Below are 17285 nucleotides of genomic sequence, written 5' to 3' on the forward strand. Positions count from 1 at the left end.
AAGAACAGATAAAGGACCCAGGACTTGTTTTGTCACTTCCTTGCCCCTGGGTTCTCGGGATCGAACCCTGTCCCCTGGGCATGCTATGCACATGCTCTACTACTGAGTTGTATACCCTGTTCTGTGACCAGGAACTTACAATGCTGAATATCCGTGGTAGTAGAGTTCCGGTCTGTGGCTAGCCTTTAGTTCTTTGATGTTGCTCCGAAGGCTGCCATGCTTTTGTGTTTGTTTATTTGAACTGTTTCCCCCTACTTTTATAGTATATTTATTTTTGGAAAAACTCGGCCAGTTTTAGTTGAGCTAACGAGAAAATGGTTTGCACATGTCTGAGCTGAAAGTACATGGGGTGAGGTGAGGGTGAAAATAGTAAGCATAAAGTAGGGGCAAGGTTTGGTGACATAGGCAGAATCCACATAGGAATGAGGAAGGAGCCATGTAAGATTAATTCAGCTAGAGAAAAGACAGTACTCGTAATTCCCCCTTTATCTTGCTCTTAAGTACCCCATGTTCTACCCCAATGTCTCTCCTGGATTCTGCCATGAACTCTGTGGCCCACACACCCTACTGTAAAGCATATGTAAATAAATGTTAAAGCGGCATGCTGGCACTTACATCATCATCTTATGAATAGCTAGCCTCATCTTCTTAGGACGTGTAGCACACTGTTATTGTTTGATTTCACAGCACCTACCCCACTCTACAAAAGGGAAAATGTTCCATATGGCAAATATTTTTAGAATCAAAGTGGATTGAAAAATACTCTGTTTTTAGAATTATACTTTGTGGCAAAGGTGCAGTGAGCCCAGCACTCTCATATGCTGGGGATGGACAGGCATGCAAATTCATACAGTCTGCCTGGGAGACAGTTTGGTAATAAGCAAAGTGGCATTAAGGGTTCATACCCTTTGTCCTAGTAATAAAGGGCTCCTTAAGAGTTTAGTTAAGGGAAATAACAGACATTTAAAACAACATACTATAGAAATATTTTCAGTGTATTTTTGTTTCCTTTTCCTCTTTAATATGAATTAATTTTTAATTCATATTTTTAAAACTTTATTATTTAATATATATTTAATTCATATTAAGTACAATATTTAATTCATATTTTAAAACTTCTTTGTTTTAATACAAGGAAGTAACTTTTGGTTTACCCCCCTTTTTAAAAATTTATTTATTTTTATTTGCAGTTGTGTTTTGCCTGCATGTATGTCTGTGTGAGGGTGTCAAATCTTAAGAGTTACAGACAGTTGTGAGCTGCCATGTGGGTGCTGGGAAATGAACCCAGTTTCTCTGGAAGAACAGTCAGTGTGCTCTTAACCACTTTCTCCATCTCTCCAGCCCCAGTGTACCTCCTTTTAAAAACAATTTATTTTAGCATATTTTTTTATTATTTTTATTCCATTTATTTGTTTATCTTGGGGGTGGGAACTGCATGCATCATGGTGCATGCAGGTGTGTAGGTCAGAAGATAACTTTCAAGAGTGAGTTCTATCCTTCGCCGGGAACCAAACTCAGGTCCTTAGGCTTGGCCGCGAATGTATTAGCCTGCTGAGCTGTCTTACTAGCCCCTACTCCTATTTGTTTTTGAAAGAATTTTTTAAAGATATATTTATTTATATTTTATGTGTATGGATGTTTTGCCTGCACGTGTGTAAGTGCACCATGTACATGCAGTGCCCATAGAGACGAGGATCCTCATCAGATCCTTGGAACTGGAGTTTTAAGCAGGTTTGAGCTGCCATTTTGGTGCTGGGAACTAAACCTAAGCCCTCTGCAAAAAACAGCAAATGTTCTTAACTGAGGAGCCATCATCTCTCCAGGTCCTTGAAATATTATTTTAATTGGCATATATGAATTCTATATGGTACTAGGTTTTGCAAGGACACTTTCATAGTAGTATATAATGTACTTTGAACATGTTCTTCACCTCTAGACGTTGTTTTTTGAGACAGGATCTCATGTAGCCCAGGCTGGTCTCTAATGTGCTGTGTAACCACCAAGTCTTTCCTCAAATTCCTGATCCTACTGCTTATACCTCCTAAGTGCTTTGATAGCAGGCATGTGCTGCCATACTGTCAGTTTTCACTATTAAAAAGGACATTATTAAAATACTCTTGCATACATGCTTTGTAGTTCTCTTTGAATTTTGCTAGTAGAATTACGAGGTTACAGAGCACATGCATTTAAAGTTATGGTAGCTGCTAGTATGTTGATCACTGGTAAGAAATAAATTTGACGTTTTCGGGCTACACTGAGCATTTATTGTCTTTTTAATACTTGTTAATTATAATAGGCAGAAATAGTACTTTTGTGTTTTGGTAATTTTTTTTTTTGACATAGGGTCTCACTGTGTAACCCTGGCTGGCCTGGAACTTGTTATATAGACCAAGTTGACTTTGGACTCATGATGATCTACTTGCCTCTGCCTCCTGAGTGCTGGGATTAAAGGCATGTGTCCAACATGCCAGACTATATTTTAAGTCCATTTCTCTGATTTTAGTCAAGTTAGATGCTTTATTTCATATTCTTGCCATTTTTCTTTTTTCTTTTTTTTAAAATATTTATTTATTTATTATCTATACAATATTCTGTCTGTGTGTATGTCTACAGGCCAGAAGAGGGCACCAGACCTCATTCTAGATGGTTGTGAGCCACCATGTGGTTGCCGGGAATTGAACTCAGGACCTTTGGAAGAGCAGGCAATGCTCTTAACCACTGAGCCATCTCTCCAGCCCCCATTTTTCTTTTTTTATGCTTTTTATTTGTAATCAACTTGCCCCACAAACACAATACCCTTGAAAAAACACCTTCTTACATGTACATCACATGTAAAAATTGTATGACATTTAGTAGACATGTGGGGGATGTTGAAATTCTAGTCTAGGAGCACTTGCATGGGAAAGAGGAGCGTTTGCCTTTCATGGCCTCTGTAACTTTTGGAGAGGTGCTGAGACTTTGGACTCAAACAAAGGAGAGCAGTGAATTAAATTTCTTTTTACTGACTTACAGAAGCCACCAATGGTGCGGTGCCACAGGGACAGCGACCACCTCCTCGTATTAAAAATTTCCAGATAAACAACCAGATTGTGAAACTGAAATACTGTTATACATGCAAGATCTTCCGGCCTCCCCGGGCCTCCCATTGTAGCATCTGTGACAACTGTGTGGGTGAGTAAAACCAAAGGGATGAGGGATAGGCTCAGCTGAACAAGGGGTCTCACAGAGTGGCCAATAGTTGGTGGGAAAATTCTGTGGGAACGAGAAAGCAGATTCAGATGAGAAATAAGGTAGATTCAGATAGGAAAGAAGCTCCTACACAGCAGCAGCTCAGCATACTTATGGAGATCTTGTCTAAAAAAATCTCTCTGATCAATGGGAAACAATACCTGTTTGGGAAATCTCAATTTTTCTATTCGTTCCTTGTTAGGTGTGGCCCACTTTACAAAGGGGGAGAATATCGTTGTACACTAGAGGGCAGTTTTGAGGAAGGCCTACAGCAAAAGTGGTCTTTGCGGTCCCACTATGTACTAAGCACTGGGCTGAGTGTTTGCCCTTTCTCTCATTTAGTGTTCATAGCAGCCCCTAGAAATCAGTATCATCCCCATTTTATAGATGGTGACAGTGAAGTTCCTTTGGGTAAGTTTGTGTAATTGGCATGATTTTCTTCTGTCTTTGCTCTTACTATATGTGTATAGATGTGCAGGATACAAGGTCTATGTATATGAGTCTTAGATATACTTCCTACTTTGTATTGAACTCTGCGGAAGATCATACACAAATAATAAAGGTGTTTATTGATAGGTATATAGGTCACGCTGCTGTTGTCACTGATGAAATTTGAACATTCTGTATGCGCTGTACCATGTCTGAGAACCTTGCTTTCTTCCAACAAGCCAGGTGTTCAGGCAAAGTTTGGGGAGATATATATTCCTTTATATGGTCCAAATTGAAATGTGGGTTAGAGTCTATAAATCAAAACTAATTTTAAATGGAATACAAACAATATTTAAAGTGTGATATGAAGGTTTCATGAAGAATTCCCTTTATTTTTAAAAAGATTTATTTGTTATGTATATAGTGTTCTGCTTGCATATATCCTTGCTTGCTTGAAGAGGGTACCAGATCTCACTAGATGGTTGTGAGCCATCATATGGTTACTAGGAATGGAACTCGGGGCCTCTGGAAGAGCAGCCAGTGCTCTTAACCTCTGAGCCCATTCAGCCTATCCCTTAATCTCTTAATCTGTCCAACCCATCCCTCTCTTTATTAAATATTCTTAAATATAAAGAACTCATACAGTCAGGTATGATGGCGCATGCCTTTAATCCTAGCACTCAGGAGGCAGAGACAGGTGGATATCTGTGAGTTCAAGCCAAACCTGGTCTACAAAGAGAGTTCCAGGACAGCCAGGGCTATATAGAGAAGCCCTGTTTCAGGAAAAAAAAAAAGAACTCATACAAGGGATTGGAGATGGTTCAGTGGTTAATAGCCATGGCTGCTTTTCCAGAGGACGTGAGTTCAATTCCCAACACCCACATGATGGCATGTGTAACTTCAGTTCCGGAGGATTTGACACCCTTTTCTGGCTTCTGTGGATACTAGGCATGCAGTACCTATACCCACGTAAAAAAAAATAGAAGAATTGTACGATTGACTTTTTGAGACAGGGTTTCTCTGTGTAGCTCTGGCTGACCTGAAACTTTCTATGTAGATCAGGCTGCCCCAGAACGCACAGGGATCTGCACATCTGTTTCTCCCAGGTGTTAAAATTAAAGGCATATGCCTCTACACCAGCTTATAAGTTGATTCTTGAAAAGCACTGATGCTTTGTGAGAAACATACAGTTCATAAAACAAAATTTAATTATCTAATTAATGTAAAAACCCCTACTAATCAGAGATAAATGTTAAAACTGGATGTTTCTTAAAATTGTATTTTAATTTTTCTTGACAATTTCATAATGCATACAATGTTTCTTGACCTTCTCCAGAACCCCCAACTCATGCCCTCTTCATTTTATTTTTTTTTAACACTTTATTTGATGTGCATTGGTGTGAAGGTGTCAGATTCCCTGGAATTGGAGTTACAGACAGTTGTGAGCTGTCATATGGGTGCTGGGAATTGAACCTGGGTCCTCAGGAAGAGCAGCTAGTCAGTGTTCTTAACCACTGAGCCATCTATCCAGCCCCCATTTTATTCTTTATAACCCATTGAGTCCAATTAGTGCTGCCTGCATGTGCATGGATATGGGGTCATTTATTATCTGGCAACCACACCCCTAAAGAAAAAAACAACTCTCCATTCCCAGCAGTCATCAGTTGCTGATGGCTTCTCAGCTAAAGGTGGAACCTCATGAGCCCCCCCCGCCCCCCACTTCATCTGTGCTGGAATTAGCTGGCTTGATTTTGTGCAGGTAACCATAGAAGCTGTTCATGAGTACAATGGTTCCTGTCATGCTCATTCAGAAATCAGCATTCCAAATCCCCCGGCTCTTGTACTCCTTCCTCTCCCTCTTCCATGAAGTTCTCTGAGCCTTAATAGGGTCAATATAAATGTCTCATTTATGACTGAATTCAACAGTCACTTATTCTCAGCATTTTGATAAGTTCTGAGTGTCTGCATTGACTCCTGCCACTGTGGCAGTGGGTGGGACAGCTTCTAGAACCAAGTTGAAAGCAGCACTAAAAATATGTTAAAACATAGATCTGTATAAATTTGCATTTTTCTCAACGCTTTTATATGGCAAGTTTGCTTAAAATGAGACTATAGCTATAATTCTAGGCATGATGCTAACCGCTTGAGCATGACAGTTTTCTTTATACATTTCTTCTTTCTGAAAAAACATATATTGTAACCATTTAGCAAGGAGATATACTACTCTTACATTCTTATTTTTGATTAGTACATAGCTCACTGTTCTTCAAATACTATCCCCCCTTAGAGGTGTTTGTGTGTGTGTTCATGTGTGTGTGGTTGCCCATGCATATGTAAGCCAGAAGAGAGCTTTGGGTGTCATTCCTCCCTTTTTTTAGAGACAGGGTCTCTCTATGGGATCTATGACTTACCAAATTAGGCTATCCTGGTTGCCCAGTGAGCCCCAGGGATATCCTTGTCTTTGCCTCTCTAGTGATGGGATTATATGTATGTGGCACCATGTCTTATACTTTTTATGTGAGTCTGGGGGTTGCCTAACTCAGGTCCCCATGCTTGCACAGAAAACACTACAACAGAGCTATCCCTCAACCCCCATTTCATTTATTTTTATTTTATCTTAGCTTTTATTTTATACTAACTTATCTTAACTTTTGCGTGTGTGTACTTCTGTGCACCACTTGTGTGCCTGGTATTCATAGACTAGAAGAGGGTGTTGGAGCCCCTAGAACTGGAGTTACCGATAGTTATGAGATGTTATTTTAGGTGCTGGGAATTTAACTCAGGTTCTTTGGAAGAGCAGAAGGTGCTTTTAGCCACTGAGTCATCTCTCCAGCCACCAACCCCTTTGTTAAAAAGTCAATTAAAATACTATGCTGTGTTAAAAAATATGGATGGCATAAAAATATAAATAAAACTCAATTTTAAATTTACACTCTATTTTTGCTGTATTTCCTTCTAATTCCTTTGTTTGTAAAACAAGACATGATATAATATAAAAGATTTTTAGTTTCTGGGTTTTGTGGCACTGGGGGTTGAACCAGGTCCTGACACGTGCTAGGCAAGCGCTTTATCACAGGTTATATCTCCCGTCTTTGTTTAGTTTTTAGTTATTGTACAAAATAATAGGTTTCATTATGTCATTTTCATCCACATGTATCATTACACTTTGCTCATATTTGCCTCAGTAATTTCTATTCAACTCTCTCTTTCTCTTTCGCGCGCACACACACACACACACACACACACACATCCATGCACATGGATCTTGTTCTCATGTGAGAGAAAACACATAGCACCTGACTCTGGCTTATTTTATTTAGCATAATCATCTCTAGTTCCATCCATTTTCCTGACAACGACTTAATTTCGTTCTTCTTTACAGCTGAATAGAATTAGATTGTTATATGTCTAGGATGTCTATTCATCTGTTAATGGGCTTCTAGATTGGGGCCATTATCTTGGCTATTGTGAATACTGCAGCAGTAAACACTGATGTGCAAGTATCTCTGTGGAGGATATATTAGATGCTTTTGGGTATATACCCAGTGGTATAGCTGACTGTTATGGTAGTTTTATTTTTTAGTTTTCTGAGGAATCTCTACACTAATTCTCTGGCTGCTCCACATATAAGAGGCTTATTTTATTTTTTTGAGTGTGTATGTGTGTGGGCATGTTCATGTGTGTGTGTGTGTGTGTGTGTGACTGTGTGTCTGTGTGTGTTTTGGCTGTGTACATGTGCGGTTAGAGGTTAAAGGTCAACATTGGATATCTTCCTCAATTGCTCTCCCCAGCTCAGATTAAATTTAAATTTAATTTAATTTGTGTGTATTTGTGTTGTGTAATGTTTATTTGTGCTTATGTGCCACAGAGTGCATTTTAATGTGGTTCTCTCTTTCTCCTTTAAGTCAGCCCCATGGATTCAGCTGAGGTTGACTTGTTTAAGGTTGAGAATGTTTCTGTCCTCTGAACCATCTTGATGCTGCCTTCCCAACTTATTTTCTTGAGACAGGGTCTCTCATTCTCACTATATAACTGGATCTTTGCCTGGGTTATGACTAGAAAATCCTATCGACTTGATTGTTTAATCAACAGAATATGTATATTTCATGGTTTTGGAGACTGGGAAGTGTAAGACCAAGGTGACAGAAGGGTTAGTTTCTGTGGCTTGCAGGTGACTTCTTCCGTGCTGTGTCCTCACACCTTCTCTTTCTACATTCAGACATTTCAGTGTCACAGCCTCTTCAGAGGGGACATAATTCCAGTTGAACTAAGACCCCACTCTATAACTACATAGTGAGATAATGGCTTACAAAATATAAACAAAGCTGGGTGGTAGTGGCACATGCCTTTAGTCCCAGCACTCTGAAGGTAGAGACTAGCAAAAGAGTCTACAAAGGGAGTTTCAGGGCAGCCAGGGCTACACAGAGAAACCCTGTCTTGAAACAAACAAACAAACAAACAACCCAAACTGAAAAAAGAGAACTTCTCTCTTAGAAAATTTCTAGTAGTCTTTGGTACTTTTCTTGAGGAAGTATGTTTTTTTTTATTGATTTAGAAAGATTTCTCACAAAACTAGGCATATATGTTTGTTCTCTCTCTCTAGTTTTTCCGAGAGAGAGAGAGAGAGAGAGAGAGAGAGAGAGAGAGAGAGAGAGAGAGAGAGAGTTTTGTGTGTGTGTTTGATGTGTGCTGTGGAATGTAGCTGTCAGAGGACAACATTGTGTGAGCTCTGGGGAGCCAACTCAGGGTGTCAGGCTTGCAAGGCAAGTGCCTTTTGCCACAGAGCTGTCTCACTAGTATTTTTAATGTATGGAAAGTCATTTTTTTTAAAGCAAGGGATTTCTTTTTTTTATGACACAGCGTTTCTTGTTTAGTCCCCAGTGTCCTGGAGCTTGCTCTGTAGACCAGACGGGCCTTAAACTCACAGAGATCCTCCTCTCCCTCCCTAGTAAAATTTGTTTTTTCTCTATCCTCTACGTTTTGTTGGATTATTTAGGTGCTTGGAAAGTCCTATATCTAGTCTTTGTAATTATTCTGTTATCTAAATTTATTTTTTGCCTATAACGATTAATCAATCCATCTGGAATTTATTTTATCAAATAGTGTGAAGGAAAAATAGTAACTTTATTTTCTACCAGTTAGCTTATTGTCTCATAATTATTCATGAAATCATACTTTCTTTTATAATGGTGTGCTTATTAGATGGTAAATTTCTGCATGCTCTACAGTCTATTTCTATGTTTTTTCTGTTTCATCGAGCTATTCTATGCAGTTTTTTGGGGGAAGGGGTGTTCCCCCCCCCAGGCAGGGTTTCTCTGTAGCTTTGGAGCCTGTCCTGGAACTATCTCTTGAAGACCAGGCTCACCTCGAACTAACTCACAGAGATCCACCCGCCTCTGCCTCCCCAGTGCTGGGATTAAAGGTGTGCGCCACCACCACCCAGCCTATTCCATACACCTTTAATAATAGTGTATTGTAGATTTATATTTTTAATGAATACAGGTAAAAAGATTCATACTGTTCATTTCTCAAATTTATTTTCTGAATTTAGTAAATCTACCTGCTAAGGTTTTTACTGGAAAAAGCAATGCCTCTGCCCTTAACTGACAAAATAACCCAACCATTAGACTGTTCAAAGCCTTTTTTCTTAAACTGTAAAGTGAGAAAATATTTTTTAAACTGACATCCAGTGTAGTTGTGAAGATCTGTTTAGTCAGGGTTCTCTAAGGAGACATAACTGATAGACTATATATATGAATGGCATATAGACTATGGTCTTGTTAGTCCAATAATAGCTTCCTAATGAAAAGGCCAAGAATCCAGTAAGTAGTTGTTAAGTCCACGACTCTGGGTGTCTCAGCAACTTCAATATGATGCTAGAGTCCAAGAGGATTCCTAGTCTTCAGTCTATGTTGGAATCTGAAGAAGTATGTACTGATACCAGTGAAGGAATGCCTCAGCAACAGGATAGATGAACTTGCCAGCAAGAGTGAGGGTGAATAGGCAAAAAGCAAAAGCTTTCTTCTTCTGTGTCCTTTTTTATGTAGGCTACCATCAGGAGGTATAGCCCAGATTTAGGGAGATTCTTCCTGCCTCAAACAACATGATTAAGAAAATTCATGCCAGGCAGTGGTGGTGCACACCTTTAATATCAGCACTTGAGAGGCAGAAGTAGGGGGATCTCTGTGAGTTCGAGGCCAGCCTGGTCTACAGAGTGAGTGCCAGGACAGGATCCAAAGCTACAGAGAAACTCTTGCCTCAAAAAACAACAAAAACCAAAACCAAACAAACAAAAACAAAATAAAGAAAGAAAATTCCTCACAGATTTGTCCAGCAGCTTGAGTTTTAGTTGATTACCAAAATTGTCAAGTTGACAACAATGATAAGCCATCATAAGATCAAATGAGCTAGAGGTGAAAACATTTTGATAAAGTGAAGGATGTCAACTGTAGTTGTCTTCCCTTCCACTGCTGTTGAGACAGGTATGTATGTAGCTCTTTTTTGAGACAGGTAGCTCTCTGGCTGGCCTAGAACACCTAAACTGGGTTGGCCTCAAACTCCTAGAGATCTACCTGTCTCTACCTCCCAAGTGTTGGGATTAAAGGTGTGCACCACCACACCTAGCTCCTTGAGTTCTTTGGGTTGGATACCATGTGGCTGGTGGGGTGGCTTCTGTTTTGAGTCTGTCATTGAATTCCCTTTCTTCCACAGAGCGCTTCGACCATCACTGCCCCTGGGTGGGAAATTGTGTTGGAAAGAGGAACTACCGCTACTTCTACCTCTTCATTCTTTCTCTCTCCCTCCTTACAATTTATGTCTTCGCCTTTAACATCGTCTACGTGGCCCTCAGTGAGTATACAGGGCAGCATCTGTCACTGGAGTGAGAGTTATGTGGGGAAAGGCTTGAGGGGTAGCTTAGGGGAAGTTGGATTTCTGGTGGGTCCTTGTAGCTAGGAAGACACCCCAGGAGCAAACAGAAGTGAGTACTAGTGTCTGTTCTTGAGTGATAACCAATCTGAGCTCACATTGGTAGATAGATATTTACTTAGTATTCTGGCCTTCTCTCTGGCTGTCTGCTGGTGAGAATGGGGCCCTAATTCCTGAGCCACAGCCAGAGTACTGAGAGGTTCTGAAGTGATACACAAGGTTGGGTATGTATTTGCCGCTACACATCCTCTCATTCTGTCTTGCAAGCTATATCTTTGTGGTGGAAATATCTTTTACCTGTTTGTGGCTTATGGTATATACTTCAGAGATGGAAAACACACCCTCATGTGCATGTGCATGAGTATGGAGCTAAGCAAGAGGTCTTGAAAAGAGATGAGCTCTAAGCTGGCGATCACACAAGGGAGGGGCATCTGTGAGAAGGTTCCTCTAGAGTACTTCTGGTTTGTTTCATCTGTTACTATCCCACTGCATGTCCATATTTGGGAACTGGGAAAAGGAACCTAATGCTTAGTTTCTCCCAGCTCTGTACCAGTGCTTAGTGCTGCATTGGAGTGTGTTGGAAATGTGAACTCAGTCACATGTGTGCAGATGAAAGGGAAACTCTTTCCCCTTGCCTCGGTGGGACCTTCTCTTTTGCCAGAGTATAGTACAGGACAGGAATATGAGGAAGTGAGTAGATACTAAGGGGCTTTTTATAGTTTTGACTGAAGTCACTAATTTTTATTTCTGCTCCTCTTCCCAATTTCACAGAATCCTTGAAAATTGGCTTCCTGGAGACATTGAAAGAAACTCCTGGAACATATCCTCCCCTGGCAGTTTATCCCTGTGAAGCGTCTTAAACTGCTTGCCAGCATGTTTTCTTCCTGCAGTTCTCCCACTATCTAGTTTTCCAGACATCAGTGAATGCCAAAGCCTAAAATTAACAAGTGTAGTTCTAGTGTTAGCAACTCGATTGGAAAATGGTCAGGACTTTAAGGGAAATTTGCCCCTCACCTCTTTCTTGGCTGCCTCCCCTCCTTCAAGAGTCCTTCCAGGCACAGCCTTAATGCCTCTAGTTGGCTACTGTCTGTCTCAGTACACTTTTGTGCTATTTGCTGGGAGCCCTGCCCTACTGTTCCAGTGGAGGCTTATTTTGTGCAGTGGCTACAGTTCTGAAAAGGAGATTTAGAAGAGATTTGGATAAACCACATCTTGTTTCTATCCCACTGATTTTTCATTTATAAAATTTATCTTGGGTGGGATTTTCATTAGCAGTGGTGGCCAACATTGTTTAGCTTTGCCACCTTCCTAAATGGCCTCTTCGAAGAACTGATGACAGTCAAATGCTAGAGATTTATTCATTGTGAATAAGCAGAAATGCATTAGCTTTCATAAAGGATCTATCCAGTGAAATTTAGAATTCATGTATAGTTATATACAGATAATTTGACTTTTGTGATACTTGTTCCAAGAGGTAAAGATGGTATAACTAGTATCACAAATGTGAACTGAAGCATCAGGTTCCCTAGTTTGCGTTCTTCAGTATTCCTTAACCTAACCTCACTGTTCTGGAAGTTCTCATTTGCTTCTTCACACTCTGGTCTGTTGTGGGACTGACTGGATTTCACACTTTCCTCGTGGCTCTCAACCAGACAACCAATGAAGACGTGAGTCAGCTTTCTCATGTTGCTATATATCCTCTCTGTTCCCATTCTCTAGTCACCTAGGAAACCATGTCGCCAAGGCCTGGAAGGTTGAGACAAGTGGAAGAGAAACCTGGCTTGGGAGATTGTTAAATAAAGCTTTAGAAGAGAAGGCAAACAGCTTTGTTTGGAGCTGAATGCCTGCAGAACATTAGGAAGAGGTTAAAAAGTTGGATAGGCACAATGTCTTTTAACTATTTATAGGTCCTTAAAGGATAGTTGAAGTCCTAATGTGATGGAACGCTCCTATAATCACAGTGGTTTCTAGAGATACTCAGACAAGAAGATCTCAAGTTGAAGGCTACTCTGGGCTATGGAGTGACGTGTTGCCTTAAAAACAAGCAAATAATAGCGAAGTCTTTTGGTACTATTCTAAATTTAGAATATAGAAGGATGATTACACCGAATAAATATTTACTTTTAATGAATTACCAATTCAAATTCATTATGGATATGAGAAAAATATAGTTGAACAAATAAATACATCCCCATAACTTTACCTTCTAGATATCACTTTTGTTAATGGTATGATTTATACTCTTCTAAACTTGTCTAGATTTGATCTTATTTGTTTACACATACACTGTATTTTAAATTTAATTTTATTTAAAAATTTTCATAGAATGTATTTTGATCATATTCTTTCTCCTTCCTCAACTCCTCCCAGATCTTCCCCACCTCCTACCCATCTGGCTTCATGTTCTTTTTCTTTCTTTTAAAAAGAAAGAAAAAAGTCGCAACAACAAAATTCTAAGCAAACTAAAAAAAAAAAAGATAAGAAATACCAAAGGAAAGTAAACCAAAACAAAGAGTACAAAAGACAAAATACAGAGTCTGTTTTGTGTTGGCCAACTACTCGTGGACATGGAGCCTGCCCTGGAGAGTGGTTGTTATATCCAGTGACACTCACTGGAGAAAACTGACTTCTCTCCCAGCAAGTATCAATTGCAGATAACTTCTTGGTTAGTGGTAGGACTTTGTATCTATTTCCCCTTCTCCATGCTGGAATTTTGTCTGGTCTGGACCTGTGTAGGCTTTGTGTATGCTGTCACAGTCTCTGTGAGTTTTTATATACACTGTATTTTAGAATAAAAATAGTACATGTTCATTTGTCTTTTTTCTTACTCTTATAAACAATTTTCATGTTCAACTATTTGCTTTTTTAAAATTATTCATTAGTGTGTGTGCATGCATGACAGCACTTGTGTTATTTCAGAGGGAAACTTGGTTCTCTCCTTCTGCCTTGTGAGTCCTGATGACTCAGGTCATTAAACTTTTTGGCAAGTGCCTTTACCTACTGAGTAATCTCCCTGGCCCCTATTTTTGTTGTTAATTTTGGTAAAATATATATAAAATAAAGCATTAACCATTTGACCTTAACCATTTTAAATTTTTTATTAATTTATTTTTGTGGGATTTTTTTTCTTTTTTTTTTTTTGTTTTTCGAGACAGGGTTTCTCTGTGGCTTTGGAGCCTGTCCTGGAACTAGCTCTGTAGACCAGGCTGGTCTCGAACTCACAGAGATCCGCCTGCCTCTGCCTCCCGAGTGCTGGGATTAAAGGCGTGCGCCACCATCGCCCGGCATTTTTGTGGGATTTTGAGATTACTATGTAGACTAGGTTGGCCTAGCACCCAGACTCTTCCATCTTTGGCCTCCCAAATTCTTGGATTACAGGGTGTGTGCCATTATGCCCAACATCTTTAGCTTTTCTAAATGTAAAGTTCAGTGACATTTAGTGTATTCATGTTATTGTGCAATGATTGCCATTACCCACCTCTTGAACTTTTCCATTATCCCATGCTGCATGTATTTCTCCAGCATAACTTTTTAATGTAAGCCCTGGCGTTTATCCTCTAGATCAAAGGATCATGGACAGGGAAGAATCGTGTGCAGAATCCCTACAGCCATGGCAACATTGTGAAGAACTGCTGTGAAGTGCTTTGTGGCCCCCTGCCCCCCAGGTACTTGAGTAACAAAAGTGTTCTTGGCTACTAAGATGAACTACTCAAACCCATCTTCTTCCCTGCTGTGCTGCATTCTCCTGAATGGAGCTTCTTAATCTCATATAGGCCTTTCTGGGAATTGTCACGTGGCACTATATCTACATGGTCCATAAACCATGGACTGGTTATTTCATTTGTTTGTTCCCTGGTTAATGTGACATCCTTTAGTTTGTGGAAGAGTAAATAGAAGGTAGATGTGTGCTAGGGTCAGGAGGATTGCCAAAGGCATGTTTGTACTTTCTAATGTACATAACAAGATTCAGTGGGGACTGAGCTGGTAGAAGAGTGGCTGCCAAAGACCTTGATTAATTCTCCTATCTCTGACAGTGTGTTGGATCGAAGGGGTATTTTGCCACTGGAGGAAAATGGAAGTCGTCCTCCAAGTACTCAAGAGACCAGCAGTAGCCTCTTGCCGCAAAGTCCAGTAAGTATTGCAGACTTATGCTGTGTCCGTGAAAGGGACCATGTAGGCTACCTCTACAGCTTCAAAATATAACTGTGATTTTGTATCCTAACCTCCCCAGATTCCCTATCTCTGCTTCTGCCCTTGATAGTGCCTTCAGATCTTTGTGCCCTTGGCAAAGATTAAGATTTATTCATTTCTTTGACACATACTGATGAGTTATTCTGTGCCAGCCACTTTCATAGGTTCAAGGGATACACCAGTGAGCAAGTTGAATGATGTCCTTCTCTGAAAGAAGTTATTGTCTGTTGGAGATGGGGGATAAGAAAACAGAACATTACTCAGCGGGTGAAGAGTAGCTTGATTAGGGAAACATACAATGTTGTAGAGGCAAAGGTGTGGCCAGAGGACCATGTAAGAGTTAGTGATGTGTTTACATTGGTATAATATGCGGGTGCTGTGAGCATTCTCCCGGGTTTCTTGGTCAAGATATATTTTGTACAATTCTTTTTTTTGTTTGTTTGTTTTTTTGTTTTTCGAGACAGGGTTTCTCCATAGCTTTTGGAGCCTGTCCTGGTACTAGCTCTTGTAGACCAGGCTGGCCTCGAACTCACAGAGATCCGCCTGCCTCTGCCTCCCGAGTGCTGGGATTAAAGGCGTGAGCCACCACCACCCGGCTATTTTGTACAATTCTTAAAAGTTATTTGAACTATATGTATGTATTTATTGATTGATTTATTTATTTGGCTTTTTTTTTTGGTTTTTAGAGACAGGGTTTCTCTGTGGTTTTGGAGCCTGTCCTGGAACTAGCTCTTGTAGACCAGGCTGGTCTCGAACTCACAGAGATCCGCCTGCCTCTGCCTCCCGAGTGCTGGGATTAAAGGCGTGCGCCACCACCGCCCTGCCTTTATTTGGCTTTTCAAGACAGGGTTTTTCTATGTAGCTTTGGAGCCTGTCCTAGCAGTAGCTCTGTCGATCAGGGAGGTGGATCACAGAGATCCACCTGCCTCTGCCTCCCATGTGCTGGGATTAAAGGCACGTGCTACCACCACCCAGTTTGAAATTTATTTTAAGATATTTACTGAGATTCAATGCAATACCATGCAATATTTATTTAAAATGTACAGTTCCCTAGTGTAGTATACTAACATGTGTATGATTGTCACAAATTATAAAAAGAATTTCCTTATCCTCTGCCTTAAGAAACCTTCTATACACTGGGTGGTGGTGCCACACGCCTTTAACCCCTTTAATCTCAGAAAGCAGAAGGAGGTGAATCTCTGTGAGCTCGGGGCCAGCGTGGTCTACAGAGCGAGTTTCAGTATAGGCTCCAAAGCTACAGACAAAAATCTGTCTAGAAAAACAAACAAACAGATACATAAATAAGAAAGAAAAGAAACCTTGCATACCTTAGCAATGAGATCTGGGGATGGGACCAAGGGCCTCATATATGCTAGGCAAACACTCTACCAATGAGCTCTCCCTACCCAGGTGTAACCTTTTGAATGCTGATACATGTGGCTGTACTTCATTCCTTTGTATGGCTGACTCATATCACGTCACATGGATATACTGTATTGTATCTATCCATTCACCATTTCCACATTTTTCTATTTTAAAATTTTATTCATCATTACTGTGGTATGTGTATATGCGGTACGTGTGTGTGAGTGTGGGCATGTGTATGCCACAGTGCGCATGTGATGGTCAGGTAACAACTTTTAGAGTCAATTCTCTCTTCTCACTGTGAATTCCAGGGATCAAGCTGAAGTCATCAGGCTTCCTTGGCAAGTTCCCTTACCTGCTGAGTCATCTCACTAGCCCTGTTTCCACCTTTTGGTTATTATAAGCAATGCTACTATGAATGTCTCTGTGCAAGTTTTTGCATGGACATATGCTTTCATTTTTCTTGGCTGTATTCCTAGGAGTGAAATTGCTGAAAGAAGTGGTAACACAATTATATAAATAAAACATTTACATCTTTTGGGATGCTGCTGAGATGCTTTCTAAAGTGGTTTCACCATTTTTCATTTCCACTAGCATTATCTGATAGGTTATCTGATCTTTCTATTTTAGCCTTTGTAGATGTGACGTGTTATCTCATTATCTGTCATTTGCATTTCCCTGATGACTAATGATGCATACATCTTTCCATATAGGTATTAGTAATTTGTATATCTTCACAAGGGAAATGTTTATTCAAATCTTTTGTTTGCGCCCTCTCTTTCTCTCCCCCAACCCCTTCAGCCCTCTTTACCCCCTATCCTGCTTCATGTGTGTAGGCAGATAGCAGGACAGAGGATAACTTTTACTGTTCCTTAAGTGCTTTCCAGATTTGTTTTTTGATGGCTTGTTCATTTGTTTGGCTTGTATTTTTGTTTGTTTGTTTTTAGATTCTCTGGGATCAGAAGTGTCTGTCACCATTTTTGACTTTCTCCTACCCTGGGTTCTAAGGATTAAACTCTGGTCCTTATGTTTACACATCAACCCATTGAGCTATCTCTGCAGCCCATATGTTCTAAATTTTAATGTATGTCAGTTTTTCTTTTCTTTTTTGCTCATGTTTTTGGTGCCACATTAAGAAACCGTTA

At 40.1% G+C, this 17285-nt stretch overlaps 1 protein-coding gene across 3 annotated transcripts in view; it reads left to right on the plus strand.

The window, feature by feature from the left end:
* The window catches only part of Zdhhc9 (zinc finger DHHC-type containing 9), a 35512-nt gene that overhangs the window by 14978 nt on the left and 3249 nt on the right, over positions 1–17285 (plus strand). For all 3 annotated transcript variants that reach the window (XM_005358404.2, XM_026784888.1, XM_013350468.2), the window contains 6 exons: positions 3013–3171; positions 10369–10506; positions 11356–11404; positions 12149–12251; positions 14146–14249; positions 14619–14715. In XM_005358404.2, coding sequence (XP_005358461.1) covers positions 3013–3171; positions 10369–10506; positions 11356–11404; positions 12149–12251; positions 14146–14249; positions 14619–14715 — 650 coding nt within the window. The remainder of the gene's footprint in view (positions 1–3012; positions 3172–10368; positions 10507–11355; positions 11405–12148; positions 12252–14145; positions 14250–14618; positions 14716–17285) is intronic.

This window comes from Microtus ochrogaster, chromosome X (genome assembly GCF_000317375.1).
Source record: "Microtus ochrogaster isolate Prairie Vole_2 chromosome X, MicOch1.0, whole genome shotgun sequence".
NCBI classification, from domain to species: Eukaryota; Metazoa; Chordata; class Mammalia; order Rodentia; family Cricetidae; genus Microtus; species Microtus ochrogaster.